Source organism: Globicephala melas, chromosome 19 (genome assembly GCF_963455315.2).
Source record: "Globicephala melas chromosome 19, mGloMel1.2, whole genome shotgun sequence".
NCBI classification, from domain to species: domain Eukaryota; kingdom Metazoa; phylum Chordata; class Mammalia; order Artiodactyla; family Delphinidae; genus Globicephala; species Globicephala melas.
The window spans coordinates 8,702,176-8,722,607 of NC_083332.1; the positions used below are offsets into that span (position 1 = coordinate 8,702,176).

A 20,432-nucleotide genomic window follows, 5' to 3' on the forward strand; every position below is an offset into this window, starting at 1 on the left:
CTTTATTGACACTGAGGTCCTCCCTGCAGTGATAAAAGACCGTGATGTACCCTGACTGCCTCCCAAGGGTCACCTTCCCACATCTGGCTTCTTACAGCAACAAAACAATCTCTTGTGAAATGAGATCACACATGCCAAGTGCCCAGTACAATGCTTGGATCATAGCAAGCACTCAATAAATGTGTCAGGAATAGAAAATGCGGAAAGTTAACGTGATGGCAGACCATCTTTGGCATTATTATTTTAAACAGCTGCAGGCCTCCTTGACTACAAGGAGCTTTACACTCTACAGGGACCAACAAAGTAAGATGCACTAACAAAACCATGGCCTACCAATTATTTATATGGTATGGTCTGAATACATTGTAATTTAAGATGCAAAAGAGGGGCCTTCTGTCCAAATGAAACGACTTCTCCCTGGGAACAATTCCTATTCTCAGCCCTCTGTGGCACTTGCTAGAGGTGCTGGGGATTGGTCACCTCTCAGTAAGCAAAGCAATTAAGAAAAGGATGGCTGGATGTGAAATGATTTTTGCCACTGTCACCCTGCCCCCTCTCACTGCCAAAAGAAAAAGGTTAAAAAATCACAGAAAGAGGGAGCAAGGAGGTTTGGTCTCACACATTATTCAAAGAAATCATTCCTAGAGAATGCTATTCTTAGTTAAATGGCTGACAAGCGAGGCTGCGGGCCTGGGGAATACATGCAGCAGAGCCCAGATGAGCAGGGCACTAGGCATTCAGCCTCCAGGATACTAGACCTCCCGGGATGGGGAGGAGTGACACTTGGAAGAAGCTCCTTCAGGGAGTTTCTACGCCGTATGACGTGGATACTTCCCCCCAACTTCGAGAAGGAAGCCTTGACTCAAAATTGGCCCAGAGACTCGGGGTATAAAACCTTAGTTTTGTGACCATAGTGAGGTGTAAAGATAGCGTACTTATCCTGAGAAATTATTCTCAGGAGGATTGTGAGTAGGCTCTAAAAGTAAGTCCTCACCCCAACTCCAGTGAGATAAACTGTCCAGAATTGAATATTCCTACTTCCTGCCACACATCAGAGACCTCAGATTAGCTTGGCCAATGCTCTCCTTCACCGAGGAGTCACACTGCTATCAAAGGGGAGCAGTGACTCTATTGCCCTCACCAATTTTCCACATGGATGAAAACTTGAAGAAAAAGCTTTCTAACCAGAAATACAAAGTCAAATCTGACCCCCAGTCAGTCCTCCCATCCCGCTGCCATGGTGACCCCAGAGCAGCTGCAGTAGTTACATGCCCTTTTCCAGCCTTCCCATGTAACCAGAGCTGAGAAAGTGAAAATCTAATATCCTATTAGCACAGAAAGCACAGAGGCTGTCACTGGGCCTGGGCTGGGCTAAAAGCATCTGCAAATCAATCTGAAAGCTATTCTACCTACTGGCCATTTCTTGAACACATTCCAATTTTAGAAAATATGGAAACAGGATAAATGAACCGGTCAGAAAGCTCAGGAAAAAAAACAGGTGCAGGGACTTCCCTGGTGGCACAGTGGTTAAGAATCCATCTGCCAACGCAGGGGACATGGGGTTCGAGCCCTGGTCCGGGAAGATCCCACATGCAGCGGAGCAACTAAGCCTGTGCGCCACAACTACTGAGCCTGCACTCTAGCCTGTGCTCCGCAACAAGAGAAGCCACCGCAATGAGAAGCCCGTGCACCACAATGAAGAGCAGTCCCCGCTCCCTGAAACTAGAGAAAGCCTGCGCGCAGCAACGAAGACGCAACACAGCCAAAAATAAATAATTTTTTAAAATTTTTTTAAAAAAACAAACAAAAAACAGGCGCAAACTAGAACCAATCTCCACCCACAATGTTATGAGCTAATCTAAGAATATGGGGGAGGAGCTCCAACAGAGTCCTGGTAATAGCAGGAGCCGCACATTTTGAGGCAAGAAGGCAGCAATCCTTTCTTTGTGATTCGTGTTTAGGAGGAGTCAGCAATTTACTCACAAAACATGGGACAGGAACCTGCCACCCCTGGAAGGCAGAATGGCTGCAAACAAAGCTTCTCCTCCCATACTCCCAGAGACCCCCTTTGAGCCCAACTCTTGCCACCCTCTTCTCAGGTCAAAGGTTAAAATGCAGCTGGCTTGGAGATGAAATTTTAAAAGATGATGCACAAGATACAGTGTTAAATTAAAACAAACGAAAAACAAGCTGTGGAACAGTAGTACATGATCTCATGCTTTTAAACATTTTGGGGGACAGTATTAGCAGAAAACACAATCCAACTATTAATGCAGATTACTTCTGGAGACTTGGGATTATAAGGGACTTTCACTTTGTTATATACCTATATAACATCTACCTATGTTTATAATGATTAAATTTTTTACAGTGAACAAGTATATTACTCTTATAATAAGATTTTTTTATTATTATTATTTTTGGCTGCGCTGCACGGCACATGGGATCTTAATTCCCTGACCAGGGACTGAACCGGTGTCCCCTGCATTGGAAGCAGAGTCTTAACCACTGGACTGCCAGGGAAGTCCCAGAAAAAGTATTTTTAAGGTGATGGGATGGTTTAAGTCGTCCCAATTCATAACGGTCACACCATTTCCTCTCTATTGCAAGGTTTTGGTTCGGTTTCTACTGTGACACTGGCTGTGAAGCGGCAGGTGGGTAGCAACACAGGCCCTGAGGCATGAAAGGCCTAACCATGGCTGGCAGGACTATGAACTCCCAAGCACTGCCCTTGAAAGTGATGATGCAATACTTTATTTGCCAGGATAAGCACAGTGCCCAGGTGCATGAGATGGACACAAAAACAGGGACACAATGACTTCTGACTTTGAACTGCATGGGGTAGTCCTGACAAACAAGTTTTATTTGGAATATCATCTCTAATTGGTTAGAAGTGACTGCCTGGACCACCACATGGAAACTGGGTCATGTGGCAATTCTACCATGAGTAAGAGAGGGAGATGGGATGGGTGGTCAGGTGGCAGCACAGGCTTTCCCTAAGAAAAGCACAAGTTCAGTAGAAAGCAGCCAGAGCTGGGGAAAACACCTGACTGACGAATTCATTCAGCCAGTCACCAGAATCTCAGAGAGTCCCGATGCCCAACTCACAGATGTGCTGTGTCCAGGGAGGGAGGTGTCTGCAGCCCCAGCCCTCGGCTCAGACAGGAGCCACATGAGGAGGTGGCTATGGGTGGTGTCAGAAGGGGGCTGAGGACACTGGAGAGGTACAGACAGCACACCACACAAGGGTACAGTCTATACGACAACTGTCTAGACTCTTCAAAAAAGGTCATCACTAAAAAAAAAAGGCAGAGAGAACTGTTCTCGACTGAAAGGGACTAAAGAGGCAATAGCTAAATGCACTGTGAATACTGACTGGATCCTAGAACAAAAGACTCAGCTATGAGAGACAGTTTTAAGTCAACTGAGTAAATTTAAACATAGATCTACATGAAATGCTCTTGAATTAATGCTAATATTCTTAAAAGTGATAATGTTATTGTAGTTATAGAGGAGAAAGTCCTGAAGCTTAGGGATATATGCTGAGACTTTTAGAAGTAAAGTGACGTGGTGTCCGCAGCTCACTTTCAAATGGTTTAACAACAATACAGTGGGCTTCCCTGGTGGTGCAGTGGTTGGGAATCTGCCTGCCAATGCAGGGGACATGGGTTCGAGACCTGGTCTGGGAAGACCCCACATGCCGCAGAGCAACTAAGCCCGTGAGCCACAAGTACTGAACCTGCGCGTCTGGAGCCTGTGCTCCGTAACGGGAGAGGACGCGACAGTGAGAGGCCTGCGCACCACAATGAAGAGTGGCCCCCACTCGCCGCAACTGGAGAAAGCCCTCTCACAGAAACGAAGACCCAACAGAGCCAAAAATAAATAAATAAATTTATTAAAAAACAATACAAATTGTGGGGAAAAAGAGCAAATGTGGCAAAATGTTAACCACCGGTGAATACTGGGTGATTACCGTAGTACTCTTTCAATGGATTTTACCACTTTCAAATTTAAAAGTTAGGGAGAAAAGAAAAAGGTCATAACTCGGTAAAGTCTGACCGGCAATAGGAAGGAAGACCGAATGCACCACGGGTGAAGCTAACCGCGACAACCAGCACGCACTGAGCACTTCCGTGTGCCAGGCGCCACACTCGGCGCCCGACGTGCAAGTCCCCCTGAACCCTGGCAGCCCAAGCAGGCAGGTCCTGTCATCACCCTCAGTTTACAGATGAGCAAATGGCAGAACAAAGATTCTAAATGCGGTCTAATTGCAGACCTGAAGCTCTATATCACTCTTCCCAAATGCCTCTCCTAGTGAATCTGTTTTATTTTAAGTACATCTGGAGAAAATGCTACAGGGGCCTAAGAACGGGGAATGGTTAAATAATCTGTGATACAGCCATTTAATGGAACATTGTACAGCAATTAAAAGTCATATTTTCACAGAGTATTTAATGACAGGCGAACATGCTCACAAAATAATGTCTGGTTTAAAAAGTAATGGTTCTCAAAAAATGGTCCTCCAACATACCTCTTAGTTACTGAGTTCCTTTTTCTGCAGGAAAACGGGAGTAGGTAAGCTGGTGAACTCAGGGCTCTTTAGCCTCATCTGAGTTATGCTAAATTTTTTTTGAGAACTATAATACCACATATTCTGAATTACGTAAAACTAAAAACCTATACACATGCAGAGAAATAAAACTATAAGGAAATACATCAAAATATCAACAGTGGTTTTCATTAAGTGGAAGATAATGAATCTTTAAATTCTTTTTCAGTTTTTGCCTTTTGTTGAATTTCTACAAAGAACATGCTTTAATTTTATGAAGAGAAAAACAAATTCTTTTAGGAAACTGAGTACACAAAAGACACCTGCCCCCAACATACACATTAAGCTCACAGATACCACATCTAATCATTTTCCTGAAATTCTATAAAAGTACAAACTAATGCCAATGAGGGGAAGCATATGACCAGAATTTAAAAGGAAAGAAGAAGAAAACAATGCAATTAAGGTATTCCAGGTTGAAAACCAATCATTCCATCAACAACTAATGTGTATTGTGTGCCAGGTTCTCCGAGACAAGGGGAACAGAGAATCCTGTTCTCAAGATTGAAATGTGCCGGGAAGAACTACCAGGAAGGTTACATTCAAAGTGCTGCTGGGGGTGGAAGAGTCCTGAAGAATGAGGACAAGTTCCAGAGGCAAGGAGGAACGTGGGACACATTTCAAACCACATGAAGGGTATATGCAAAGCAGAGAAACACAAAGAAATTCTGCTCTGGCCATATCCTTCTAATATATGGTGTGTATTCTTGTAAAACAATTTTAAAATTAATGCCTGTGGTAGTATAAAACAGAAAGAATGGGGAGGGAGGGTCGGAGGGAGGGAGAGAAGGCAGGCAGACAACCACAGCATAACAGTACTGCAGTAGTGCGCGTAATAGGGAGGAGTTGAGACTGCGTCAGCGTCTGGTAGGCAATGAGGAAGCAAGAAGAGGTTTATAGTGGAGGAAATGCCACGTAATCAGGATGGACTGAGAAGGAGGGTGACAGTGGGGGGCAGTGGAAATGAAGTGGAGGAGACAGAGCCAAGAGATGACAAAGGACAGCGACACACTTGGGAACGGATTAGATGAGTCACAGAGGACCCTGAAGTTCCAGGCTTTTGGGTGTCAGGGTGAGCAGGGGTGCAATCTAACAGAGCTTTAAGAGAAGCAGCAGCTCAGGAGTGGCTGGTGGTGAACTGGGGGCAGGGTTGAAGAGGTCTTCGCACCTGAAAGGATTCATAGGTAGAAGAACACCTGTAGAAGCACAGGTAGAAGAGAGGCAGTGGACATAATAAAAAGCTAATCACAGGGCTTCCCTGGTGGCGCAGTGGTTGGGAGTCCGCCTGCCGATGCAGGGGACACGGGTTCGTGCCCCGGTCCGGGAAGATCCCACATGCCGCGGAGCAGCTGGGCCCGTGAGCCATGGCCGCCGAGCCTGCGCGTCCGGAGCCTGTGCTCCACAACGGGAGAGGCCACAACAGTGAGAGGCCCGCGTACCACAAAAAAAAAAAAAAAAGCTAATCACAGTCTAAGAGTCAGAGAAGCAAGGTGGGTATGGCAGATCAAGCCCACAGATGTGCTCAGCGAGAGGCATGCGGGTAAAATTCAGGCATTTGGTGCTACCACAGGTGAGCCAGTCAAAGAGCCCACTGAAAAGGGAAGCTCACCCTGACAGGAGAACCCTAACTAATCAATGAAGAAGGAATTAGGGTGATCACTGTCTCAGGGAAGAATCATCAATGGATGCTAAAACTAGTGGGTGAAAATATTAGGAGAAAACAGATACTTACACAGTCTGAAAGCATTTCCCTACAAAATACTTATTCATACAACGGGGGAAGAGTAGCTTTACAGTGGAGAAGCTTGGCAGACACCACTACCTTAATCAAGGGATCAAAGAGAAAATCTCCAGTGATGGGACAAACTGACAACACAAGCCAACTGGTATGATGCACCGAGGACACAGCCTCGCTTCCCTGCTGTTACTGCCACAAGTGCAAACATGAACCTAATCATGAAGAAACAGAAAAAAAAAATCCAAGTTGAGGAACCTCCTACAAAATAGCTGATCTGTATTTTTTAAAATTATCAAGACCATGAAAAACAGATAAACTGAACTGTTCTAATTAAAGGAGACTAAAGAGACTTGATAATTAAATGTACCATTTAATGTGGTCTGAGATTAGCTCCTGGACCAAAAAAAATTTTGTCTTTTGCTATTAAAGGATGTTAATATGACCAATGATGAAATGAAAACGTCTACAGATTAGATAGGTTAGTATTGGGTCAATGTTAATGTCTTAATTTTGATAACTGCATGGTGTTTATATAAAGGGAATGTTTTTAGTAAATACCCACTGAAGTATTTAGAAGTAAAGGTGCATCATATCTACAACTTCCAAACATTTCAGGAAAAAAGATACACACACACACACACACACACACACACACACACATGATACAGGGAATGTGGTAAAATGTTAACATTTAAGGAACCTGGGAATTGTAACTTTCAATTTCTTACAACTTAAAATTTTGGTAACTTTCCTATAAATCTGAAATCACTTCAAATTAAAGTTAGGGACCCCCCAAATGATATAAACTATCTCTCTGAAGTGAGAGAGAGGCTCGAGTCACTCAAACTTTCTTCCTGAAGATTTCCTCCTTGCCCAAGGCAGAGGTGCCAGGAAGAAACTGATATAAAACCAATGTCAAGAAGATGGACACTGACAAAAGGCTTTGGGTACAGATGGTCTAAACAAACTACAGATCTGCTATGATTATGCCAAGTGCTTGCTGTGATTCAATCCTGGTGTGCTACTGAGAAAACCCTGGAAATAACTCCAGAGTCTTTAGAGAGCTTCAATTTGAAACCCATTTCCCCTGATTTGGCACATCCTGAGTAAATATGAACACCACCACTCAGCCTAACATGACGCTGCTGAAATTACTAGCAGAGCTTGGTAGGCTGTCCACACCACACAATACTTAATATCATTGCAGGTAATACCGGAATTAGAAAGAACACATAGGGAGGTTATAACCCCTACCTTGGTTTCAAATTAGTAGCAGCCTATATCCTTGAGCTCACCTCTTAATGCTCAAGGGTCCACATAACCATGTGCCCACTATACCACCTCCTCAAAGCTCACCAGCTTTGAAAGTATCCAGGAGAAAATCAAGGGAAACAATGACATGGAACTGGAAGCTCCGGAGGTTACAAAAGAAATGCCAAGGCTGGGAATTCCCTGGCAGTCCAGTGGTTAGGACTCTGAGCTTCCAGTGCCGGGGCCTGGGTTCAATCCCTGGTCAGGGAACTAAGATCCCACGAGCCATGTGGCATGGCCAAAAAGGAAAAAGAAAAAAATGTCAAGGAGACAGGTTATGGGAGCTCTAAATGAACAAAATAAATGTTTTTAACGCAGGTAAAACTTTAACATTTCAAGAGCAATACAGAAAATCTTAAGACGGTCAGTCTTTGTGATAACACCAAGTTGCCAACAGAATTGAAATGCAGCTGCCTGACTAGATGATATCTAAGCATCTTAGCTGGTTTTTTATTGCAGGAAAAAATTTCTATCAATATATGAATTTCAGGCACCTGATCAATGGCCATCTACACATTCCTTTTATTAAACCAAAATGTGTTAGTTTGGGTCCAGTACATTGGACATTTGGCAGCACAGCGCTGAAGTCACTGATAAATAAAACCCTTTCCCTGCTTGGAGACCTGCAGGGGACAAACAGGCTACACGCTATGACAGGGAGCTGCGAGACCACAGAAAAGGTATTCCAACCAGCCACAACTGCAGTCCTGACAACAGGACTGCTCCCACACACTGAAAGGCCTAACATATCCCGCACGACAGCCTCAAAACTACATGAAGATGGAGGATCCACAAGTCTGACAGCTGTCGGGATTACTCAGCTCCTTCCCAGAAAGCATCTCACGGAAACAAGAAATAATTCCAGAATCTCCAGATGGCTCAGCCCTCTAGAGAGCGTCCTGTAAACAGTGAAAGCTGTAATCGGCTCTGAGGCAACACTTACCTGTGGCTTCAATGTACTCAATACATCGCTCAATAAATACAGGAATCGGTTTCTCTGGAGTCACCACGGTTGTTAAGGGCACCCCAAAATAGTTACTCTCCCAGGTCGCCTTTGTGATGGATGGCCGGGGTTTGGGCTTTGGTTTCTGTCCAGGAAAGAGAAAAGAAAGCACAAAAACAAAGTGATTCTCAACATACAACTCCAACTTCAGTAAGGCTTCCAGAGGGGAACTCTCAGTGGTGTGGAAACTGTTAGAAAGATTCCAAGCAGGATAAAGAGACCCACTTACTCATCTCATTCGTCCAAGTATCACACAAGATGCCGGCAAGTTGCCACATAGTCACACCTTGGGTGTGAAACTGCATTATCAGAACAAAGGTGTTTATAAGAAGCAGGCCATGTTTATTTAACAACAATGAGATGACTGTCCAACATCCTTTATCAGGGGTACAATGGAGTAAACAGGAAACTTTCCAAACATTCCATACAGATAACAAATACTATACACTCAAGGATGGCTAAAATCTTTTCAAAAGATTAAAAAAGTGGAATTGAGGGCTTCCCTGGTGGCGCAGTGGTTGAGAGTCCGCCTGCCGATGCAGGGGACACGGGTTCGTGCCCCGGTCCCGGGGGATCCCAAATGCCGCGGAGCGGCTGGGCCCGTGAGCCATGGCCACTGAGCCTGCGCGTCCGGAGCCTGTGCTCCGCAACGGGAGAGGCCACAGCAGTGAGAGGCCCGCGTGCCGCAAAAAAAAAAAAAAAAAAAAGGAATTGAAAACTAATAATTTCCTCCTTCGAGAAAAGAGAGCATGCATTCTGCTGAAAGCCCAAGAGAAGAATTCCCTTTTGATACATCAGCCTGGGGTTAATTCCCAATGGCTTCTGCATTAGGAAAGGGTAAAACCAACTAATCAGACATGACCAATAGGACGATTCTTCGTCCCTTCCTTCCCAGCAGTCACCTTCCTCATGTAGTAGGAGTAGCAGCAGCAGCAACAACTACTTGAGAGCTGCTGCGTACCAAGCCAAGTCCCAGCTGCTATTTCCATTAAACCGTATGGCATTCCATTTTACCAAGGAAAAATGTCTCACATGACACAACTAACAAGTGACAGTGCCGGGATTCAAACCCAGGAGGGTCTGTCTCCAAAGCCCACGCTCATAAACATTATTGAGATATTTTGCTCCAAAATTATTCAATCCTTTTATTTTGAAGATCACATGAGGGGGAAAAAATGCTCTAAACCAATGGTAAATTTCCTAAAGCTACAGAAATATACCTAAAATTTGGGGCTTTTGTTAAAATATCTACTAAAGAGGAGGATAACCAAATAGAATCAAGGTAAATGGACCCAGGTGTATCTCCAGCAACTCAGTTTCATTTGCAAGTTAATGAGACTAATTTAGAAGGGCAGGTTTATTTACAAATATGCCCAACTTAAAACTTAAAAGTATTTAGGGATCTCTGCATAAAATCCACTAAAGAGGACAGCTAACTAGCTTCTAGGTCAGGGTCAACCATTCCCTTTCCTTATCCTGCTCACCCTCATTCCTTCTGGTACCCCCTTTATATGAGAACAAATCACTTCCTGTTTAGTCTGAAATTCGCTGAGGACTTCCTGTGCAAACAAGTGGCAAAAAAAAAAAAAAAAAAAAACAGCTGAGAATAAACTGTACATGAAAGAAGGAACGAGGCCGTGTCTGGACTGCTGGCTGACACCATCTGAAATGACAACCCAAAGGCAAAGATGATCCAGTCCTCACGCAGCCCGCTAACTGATCTGGTATGGAGGACTGTAATGCAATGTGAATGGATCCCAGCGTCCCAGAGAAGAACACGCACTCCACAGAGCCTGTCACTGCAATATGCCTGCTCCTGGTAAAACCAGTGACACAGCCTCTCAGGCTGCAGGGAGTGGCTGCTGCTCTCTCCCCTGTATAGACTGCCTGAGGCAAACAGGCTCTGATTTCACACTTTTTACCAAAGAAGTATGGAAAAGCAAATTAATGATTTATCTTTACACGAAATAATTTAACCAATCTAGACTCTCCCTAGCATCTTCTACTTAGATGAAGTACAACATAAAGATTTAAGCTTTCAAATCTAACAGACCTGGTTTGAATCCTGACTGAGAAGTTCTGTGACTTTGGTCAAGTAATTTAGCACCTTGGGGACAGTACCCTCCTCATGAGGTGGTCCTGAGGGTGAAATGATATGAGGTACTGGAAGTGGCTCAGTGCCTAGAGCGCAGTAGTTGCCCAACAATGTAAGAAGGGCTGAGTGTTTTCCATTGTTACACACTGTAGCAACCAGTAACAATGCATCAGGTGAGGCTCTCCCTTAAAAATGCCATACCATTTAAACTGTTAGCTGAAGAATCTGAACACACAAGGAAGACCATCCGGATTTAAGCGACATTCTTTTGGCCAACCCCAACCAGGCAGCAATTGCCAGTCAAAACTAACATAACAATAGCACTGTTCTTCAATAAAACCTTGAAGCTTCCAAATAAACTGCTGTTATAGAATAAAAAAAAATGGGAACTTTAAGAGAGCTGCCAGGAAGCTACTTCCAATCACTATAATGCCTTCTGACCACAGTTCTAGTAAACAGACAATAAATTTTAATCTCATACTTCTTCCACCCTCTCAATACTAGAGCAAGATGATGAGGTGTGTTCTAACAGTCTAAGTTAGCTAGAAAATTTAGCCTCCATCAACTGAATACTTACTAAGCACCGGATCCTTGCTTAAATTCTTTTTTTTTTTTTTTGCGGTACACGGGCCTCTCACTGTTGTGGCCTCTCCCATTGCGGAGCACAGGCTCCGGACGCGCAGGCTCAGCGGCCACGGCTCACAGGCCCAGCCGCTCCGCGGCACGTGGGATCTTCCCAGACCGGGGCACGAACCCGTGTCCCCCGCATCGGCAGGCAGACTCTCAACCACTGCGCCACCAGGGAAGCCCTGCTTAAATTCTTTATATGTATTATTTCATTCCAGATTCACAACAGATCTGTAGATATGGGTGTTAAAACTCCATTTTACAGATGAAGAAGCGGAATCCCAGAAAAATTCAGTTACTTGCACAAGTCAGTTCTGACTACAAAACCTGCGTTCTAAACCACTATGGTTCACTACCTTCCTCTGAAAGTTCTTGGGATATGCGGAATAAATAAATGGATGATCAAATAAATGATTACGGGTACACTGACAATCTGAAGAACTTCTAAAGGTAATAAAGACTCACATAAAATACCAGGGATCTTTAAGCTGGGCAAGGGAAGAATGGGGCATGATGACAGCTATTTCAAATAGCTACAGGACTATCTCATGAAAAGAGAGCAGATGACTTTGTATAGTCATGTTGGGAGAGATAAGAGGAAAACAAAGAGGCAGTTTTGGCCAGAGAAATTTAAAAAACAAAAAAACCCCAGCTGTTTAAAAAGGAAAGGACTGCTCTGTAAGTATTCGAAGCAGAGGCTGCAACCTACCTGCCATACTCATTGTCAAGGAGATTCTGCTGTCAGATGGAAGGCTAAATTAGAGAGCTGCTCTTTTTTTTTAAAGGTAACTTAAAAACATTTATTTATTTATTTATTTTTGCCTGCGTTGGGTCTTCGTCGCTGCGCGCGGGCTTTCTCTAGTTGCGGCGAGCAGGGGATGCTCTTCGTTGGGGTACGCAGGCTTCTCACTGCGATGGCTTCTCTTGCTGCGGAGCACGGGTTCTAGGCGCGCAGGGGGGCTTCAGTAGTTGCGGCGCACAGGCTTAGCTGCTCCGCGGCATGTGGGATCTTCCCAGACCAGGGCTCGAACCCGTGTCCCCTGCATTGGCAGGTGGATTCTTAACCACTGCGCCACCAGGGAAGTCCCAGAGAGCTGCTCTTATCCCTCTCACCTCGAAGAGTCTAATAAGATCTAACCTAGTTCAGCACTTCAACTTGCAAAACAGAGAGTAAGCTTTGGCAACGGCATCAACTCCCGTTGTTGACTGACATGGATATTCATTCTCATTCTCTCTAAGATTTAAACAAACTCTGCTTTACAGAATGTCAAAATACTTCCTTGAAATAACTGAAGGCTCTCTAGGGTGTCACAAAATCAGGCAGGGATTCTTGCACAACTAATTCTAAACCTTCCTAGGAAGGAAATCAGACTTTGTGGTGCATGCCAAGAATTGGACCGGACTGTTGACATAACAAGCAACACTTCAGGCATCTGAAGGGTTACTGGGCACATGTCAAGATGGAAATGCCATTCTTCTGAGTGGCCTGCCAGATGTCTCAGTCCCAGGTCAGATATGTGTCACTCATTAGGGAGTCAGTGGAGCACCCTCAGCAGCAGGTCCTTGGAGAGAAGAAAATAACACCATCCCAACATCTCTCTTCTTTTAGGCTCACTCATTAGCAGGCTGAACTGAAAAAAGCATCTAGCCAGAGGAAACCAAGCCCTGAGAACAAACTACACATCTGCAGGTCTAAGTTTAGAGTCTGACTGGGTCCAAAATGGAAAATAATAGTGATTAATCACGAGTGGCCATGTGCTAGACACACTGTGCTAGGTGCTCTGCACAGTTATCTGAAACCTCACAACCACCCTTCGAGGTAAGGGTTATTAACCCCATTTTACAGATGAGAGAACAAAGGCTCAGACAGATTCACACCCAGCACTGAGAGAGCCAGGATTCAGAGGCCAGTGATATACGAATGTCAAAGCCCCACGTTCCTTCCCCTACATGAACTATCTCCATGATGAAACACACCGCTGACAGAAACAAAGGACTGGGTCAGCTCAAATCATCTTCACCTTGTCCTTTGGATAGATATTTTTTGAATAAATAACATAGTCCATTGTTCTTTACTTCACAGTTTCCTTAAAAACATGCCTGATTCTTAGTCTTGATACTAACCAGGTGGCAGAGGAAACAAAGAAATAAACCAATAGCTTATGCCAGTGTTGCACTGGGGAGAAATGGTGATTGGAATTTGCCTCTGGCCTCTTGGCCTTTCTGAAACAAGAACAGAGCATAAAGGGGAAACTCCTGCTTATGGGACAGTACGCCCACCCCAAAGCTCCTCCAAGTCCACGGGGCAAGAAAATGATTAGAATACCAGCGAAAGAATAATAACAGTCAAGGGAAGGAGCCCTTCTATCAGCCTGTAAAATGACTGGGTTCCAGAGCCTGATATGCAATTGACAATACATTTCTTGAACAAAAACAGTTTCCAATAATGTACAAGGCCAATGTTTCTTTATATTTTTTTCAAGTTTAGCTGAGACGATGACTATCTCTGTGGGTACCAGAGTATTTTTTTTGTCTTCTAACATTGTTCTGCTCTTACTAGGATGTGAGGTGAGGCTCAGAACGTCATGTTCATACTGACAGTAGTATATCACAGACTCCGTTTTAAGAAACAGATGAGGTCATGAATTCCCTGTATCACTCTGTGAGCACTGAACAAGGGATAGTCATCTACATACACATATGACCATTTTCCTAATGGGCTAAGTTTCCATTGTGCAGGAATCTAGGCATTTTTCCTTTTTAATGAATTATACCCAAGGTCACCTAACAGACTAGCAGCAGAGCTAATACTAAAGTCATCTCTCGCCCTCAGTGAACTTACAGTCTAATGGGTATTAGAGAAGATATATGTCTACAGCAAGCAAAGGTGATCTAGATATCCGATAAAAACCAACTGAGTCACAAAGAAAAAAGAAGTCTCCCACAGCCTCAATGGAGAGGTCAGCCACTCTTTCTGGATAAAGAATATTCTATCTTCTATGGAAACAGCAGGTACAGCTATTCAGTGATCCTCAACTGCCAACTTCAAATATTCTCACCCCGTCTCCATAAATACCCTTATCCATGTCAAATTACTTATCCAGATTTTAGGGTCAGAAAACGCGGTCACTGGAGGTGTACCACCTAGCACAGCCTTTTAAATGCTTGGTAACATACCTAATACAGCAAATAAAAAACAGAATCCAGTCTGCGTTTCTGTTTTTAAGGAGGAATGCCATATACAGGATGTAGTCTGCAACAGGGACGGTGTCCTCTGAGTGGGGCAATTCTCCCTCTTGAGAGTGAAACCGATACCAGCAAAGCCCTAGAGGGTCACACACATGGTCTGCCAAGTTGTACAGTGGCACACCCTGAACTAACTGTAACTGGTAGGAATCTTAGAAAAAACAAAAGATTCCATAAACTACATTACTCTAGGTTTCCCCCAAAGTGTTTTCTTGCATTCTATATTCAACATTACAGCTTTCTGATTGGTGATGATTCCCTCGTATTTCCAACACAGCTTCAAAAGGACCTTTTCAATTAAGTTACTCGCTCATGCCCCACACGTATTCTTGGCTGACTGGTGCTCCCCCTTCTGGCTCTGAAAAAATCTAAGCCCAAGTTCAAGAGAAAACCTGGGGACGGATCTGTTCTGACTGGCAAAGTCTATTATGAAAGCACAAATGCTTAGCCTTGTCTCCTTCAAGCTGGCAGTCAGTACTATGACCCGGCCACTCTCCCACTTGGAGCATCTTTATTTAGGGATGAACCAGGAAGTAGCACGAAGTCTCCTTGCATCCCTAACCCTCCCTCTGGCACGGTGGGAAAAGAAAGGCATGTCATCCCCTCATAGGCACCAAATAAATAGAGACCATAGCTTTTTGCCCTATAAAGGCATGAATCTGGGTCAATCCCTGTTGCCTTCTCAGGCTGAATGGCCAATGCAGTAGGGGGCTAAGCAGGGAGAAGGGTCCACTAGTTCCAGGAAGTGTTTATAAACATTCCTGCCTGGTTCGACACCCACTGAATCTGGACTTTCCAGAGCTGTGGGGGTCAGTTTTCACCTGCTAGCCTCCTCTCAAATACTGTATAAAAAGCATTCAGAAGGCCTTTCTCTATGGAAGTAGAGGTGATCCCTGATTCGAGCTGAAATAATCTGAGTTCCTACAAAGATATTTCAGTATCACTAGGTGGTAGAGGAGAACAAGTTGGCCCAGTGAAGATCAGAGCAATTCTCTGTTCTTTGAAAAATAGATTTGGGTTGACTATTGTAATTTTTTTTTCTTTTTTAAAAGAACAGGTGTGCTCTAAGCTAAAGCAGATAGTTAAAGATAGCCTATTTTTGTCACCAAAAACAAACTACAGCAGTTCTTTGGGCTTAAAATAAACTGAGAACCGAGTGACACCAGTTCAAAACAATTTCTCAAAGTTCCAGTTGCTATTTCAGTGTCTCCATGCCTTTTTTGTCCTCTACTCAAGTAGACACTGAAGCAAGAAACAAACAGCACTATGCTGTTCTTAGGGGGCAGTGTGGGGAAATAGATGTTGTTAGATAATAAGCAAAGTCCTTTGTCTAAAATGAACAAATTGACTGGACTGACTGAGTACTCCAACTGTGTGCCTGGCTATGGAATAGTACCATCTTTCCTGGAGAAGGGACTCTAAAAACCCACTGGAAGCAGAAGTCAGAAGACTGGGGTTCCAAAATCTCAACTTCCACTCAGTAACTACACTAATTTGGGGGCACTGAGACTCAGTCTCCTCATCTCTAAAACCAGGATTTTAAAAAATCACTTCCTTAAGATTGTTAAGAGAAATAGATGAAAAACTGGTGTGAAAATGCCTAGTACTGTACCTGGCATACAGTAGGTATTCAGTAAATGTAGGAAAGTACAAAGTCTTTCACATGGGATCCGTAGCCCTCTGTTATTCTGCCCAGTTCTCCCTCACCCTCTACAGTAGCCGCTCTAGGTCTCTTTCAAGTCTTAGCACATGCCACATTTTTTTCAGCTCCAAGTTCCACACTGTTTTCTCAAAAGCTCGACCCAGGAAGCCTCCATCTTCACTGACTTTGCCTGCTTCATCCTTTCAGTCTCAGCTTTATATATCATTTCCTCTGGGAGCTTTCCCAGATATCCGAGGTGAGGGTAAAACTCCTTGCTATACAATTCCTTAGCACCCTGCACCTCCACTCCGGCAACATTCAAAATGCACGTAAATACATGTATAAAATCTATCATTCTCTGTTACGGTAAACTAGATGAACGCAACTACCGCACATATGATACTTAGCACAACACCAGGCATACAAGTGCTCAGGAAATGCCCGTGCAAGGAGTTGAATGTTTCCTTCCTAAAAGAATGAATGAACATGTGCTTTGGAGCAAGAGTACTTCTTTTAAAAGATAAAATTCTTTCGGGATTCAGAAAATCCAAGGTCAAGTCAGCGCCCCTACCCCAGTTTTAAGACCAAGGTATTTATCTGGACTTAGAGCTCATGGGGCAGGGCTTAGCCTTTTCTGAAGCACACACTGAGAGTCTTTCCCGAGCAGGTTACAAAGAGCTCATATTTCATACCATTTCAGCTTGTCAAAATGCAACATCCCTCCCTGTGGAGCGAGCAGTCCAATTCCCCAGCTGGTTTTTATTCACACTAGAAACTTTAACTCCGTTCTAGGCCTCACAAAATGAGAGCTGTGTCCACACAAAGCCACAACAACCAGCCAATTCACTGAATCCAATGAAATAAGCCAATTCACTGGGGGGGGGGGCGGGGGGGGACACAAACTGTCAAACTGGTTACTTGGTGCCTTATAGACCAAACAATGCGTGATTGAATTGGTTTGCTTTTCAATAGGTTGTCTTGTCATGTGGTAGCTGGAGTGAGTGAAAGATTTTCTTTATCATTCTGTTTTTGTCTTTTTTTTAAAAACCCCACAAAACAAGAGCACGTCAGATAGAAGGGTAAAAGAGCCGGTAGCGTCTCCTCTAAATCTGTGGCCAAGCACAGCGAATTCAGCAGTGTGAGCTCGCCCGGACAGCGCATTGTGTGCAGCAAGGCACCCCAGCCTGTTTTTTGGCTTTAAAATAAGACCCTGCTGGTCCTGATCTCATCTTTGCAAACGCATGGCACTGGGAGACAGAGACCATGTGCAACGACAACTCTTTACAGACAAAGCATCTATTCATGGACCCCACTGAAGTGCAAGCGTAGATTTTCAATTTCATTCAGCTGAGTGCGGAAGGCTCCCACTATGAGGGTGGGTTACTAAATGGTTCAGCTGGGAAAAGGACCCAGAATGAGAGTCAGCTGCTTTACAGTTTGCACTTTCATGAGCAGAAATGAAAGCCATTCCCTCACTCTAACTCCAGTTTTACAGTAAGGAGCTAATCTAGCATATGAGCCAAGGGCACTGAGCAATTTCTCTTTCTCCACATCACACAGGTACCCAGAGCACAGCTTTTTTGGTTGTTGTTAGGGCTGTCGCTAGGGTAAGGGCGGAGAAAGCAGCCAAGTAACACACAGGGTTAAAACTTATACAAAAGGGAGGGACAATGTTGGTCCCTCAAGCTCTCAGCTAGACCAGACCAGTTTTCTCGCATCCTTGAATACAACATGCATATTTTCACCTTCAAGCCTTTCCCTACCTCACACCACTTCTTCAATTCTACTCATTCTTCAAGGTCAAGTTAAATAATAATAACTAATGCTTATCCAGCATGCACTATGCTCAGTGTCTTACAGGCACAATCTCATCCCATCTCCCACACCGTATGAGAAAGGTGCTACTAAGTCCGCCCCTTTTGCAGAAGGGACGCGGAGAGGTGAATCAAGTGCCCGAAGGCCCAGTAAGGAAGAGGAGGAACTGGGTTTTGACTTAGGCCCCCTGATTCCCAGAGCTCCTGATCACCACACACTGCACTACCTTAACCACCCCCAGCACAGGATGTCTGCTCTGCCCCACACAGACCCCCTCCCCTCCCCCTCTTAGGCAGACCACCTATTTTCAGAAGCTGTGTAGGTCTTGCTGCCTCAACTGGGTGCTAAGGTCTGGTCTGGGCAGGACGGGTCTGTGCCATTTCCCCAGTGGTGTGTGGCATGCAGGAGGAACTAAGTGTGTTTCCCATTACCAAATGGCTCTCCCCTCACTTCAAATAAATACTGTACTGCTTTGTCATGCCAATAAAAATCAAAGGCCAAATCCCCCACGTAGGGGCTGGCTTGGCATTCTCTGCCCCATGGTACCTTGCTTTCCCAGTAAACAAGCGTCAGTCTGATTTCTTAACGGCAGCAAATTTTAATAGGAGGTTTGCTCCAACCAGGAACAGAATGAAAACTTTGCTTATCTCTGCACTAGGATGACAAAGCAGCTACGCTCATTTTAAGGCACCATTTTCCAAGGCAGGAAAAGACAATTTCACCTTTTACTCACTCTTTCCAAAGGATACTCCTAAATGACTTCTGGCACGCTATTGCTCCTGGGCCAGAGGTATCATTTTTATTTGACTAGGAGAGGCGTGGCCCACGTAACCAAGACAGACGGGAAGCCGACCACTTCTTGCGCGCTGACCCGGCAACCCGGCGCGAGGCAGCTCCGGATTAGGAGGCACTCATTGCCGGCGTGGAGGCGGCCATCCCAGAGGCTCACGGCAACCAGCTGCTCCCTGCTGAGCCTACTCTTTAAAGCACAGCTTGTCTGGGAGTGTGTTTTAAAAGCTTTATTTCCAACAGTATTAAAAATGTAGCGTGAAGTCAGAAAACCCGTTATGATTCGCAATGTGGTATTATGCCACCTTCCTAATTCCCAGGTGTGCAGACACCTCCACACTCAAAAAGCCTGTCAGCGTTTAGATACGCTGTGCTAGCAACAGTCTTCACTGGGAGTGGAGGAGGAAGAGAAGAAAGCCAAAATGTTCAAAATGTCTGGATTCCAGTACCATCAAACAGGAGAGCTCTGCGGAAATCCTGGCAGGCTGGTCAGGCTACTTTCTGGCTTCCTAATAAGAACTGCTTTCCACTGGTCTGCCCGCTAACTTGGAGAACAAAATACTGCAGGCGGATAAAGGTATAGAAATGTAAACGCAAACCACAGGGAGAGCAAACAAGAATGCCTATGACATTTACTGATATACAGCTCAGAACGGCAGGGGAACAGAGCACACAACGATACTGCCCTGCCCTTTCTGAAATTCTATAGGTAGGAAAATTCTGGAAGCTCTGGCCAGTGGTGATTAAGAAGCATGCTGTATGCTGTCAGGGAACACAAAGTGAATAGGTCTTCCCTGTGAGGGCCATGGCACCATGTTCCTCCGTCTCCATTAACCGATATGAGCTGCAGAACCGGCCTCCAGATAATACACAATGCTGGGGGCGGGCCCGCACCTAACAGTCAGTTGACAGGGTTCTGTTGTGGTGTCTCACCAAGATGTCTTTCTCTGAAAAACAAAAGGTATTTCCCCTACCCTAAATGGGGAAAAAATAAAGTTGAGAAATACCTTTTCTATCTCAAAGCCTAAGCCCAAGAGGACAGGGCACACTGCCCTGCACAGCGCAATTCCACGCAAGATAAAGAGACTTCATTTGCTCCTACATTTGGGGCTGTTTCCTCTACATCCGACAGCAGGCCTGACGTTCCTAACGCACATGGTTTACTTTTTCCTTCTTTTCCCCTTCCTGCCCCACTTGTGGTTCCTAAATCAAATCCGAAGCTCTCACTGATAGCAGCAGCAACTCACTCAAGGAGCTGGAGGGCACTCCAATTTTACAAACACGGGACAGGTTTATAACTCAAAGAGACAAGATTATTTTTCATTTAGGTACTTGAAGACCCTTCACTGATTTATGTGTGCAAATAAAATAACCATCTAATTTTCCCTAATCTAAAATGCAGCAACCTTTACAGATCAGCAAGGGGGAAAAGGAGCATTTAAGAGATGTACGGATGAAATGTTTGCTTCTCAGTCGAAGACTGAGGACTGTGATTCTGGGTTCTGCTGTTTAAGTGAAGAAAGGCCAAGCACACTGTCACCGGCCTGGCTGTTTGTC

General features: G+C 44.6%; 1 protein-coding gene across 1 annotated transcript in view; it reads right to left on the reverse strand.

Moving 5' to 3' along the window:
• Positions 1-20,432, reverse strand: part of ARHGAP35 (Rho GTPase activating protein 35) — a 122,041-nt gene that overhangs the window by 53,232 nt on the left and 48,377 nt on the right. Inside the window, exon 3 of the mRNA XM_030873819.3 lies at positions 8,602-8,746. Within this exon, the coding sequence (XP_030729679.1) occupies positions 8,602-8,746 (145 nt within the window). The remainder of the gene's footprint in view (positions 1-8,601; positions 8,747-20,432) is intronic.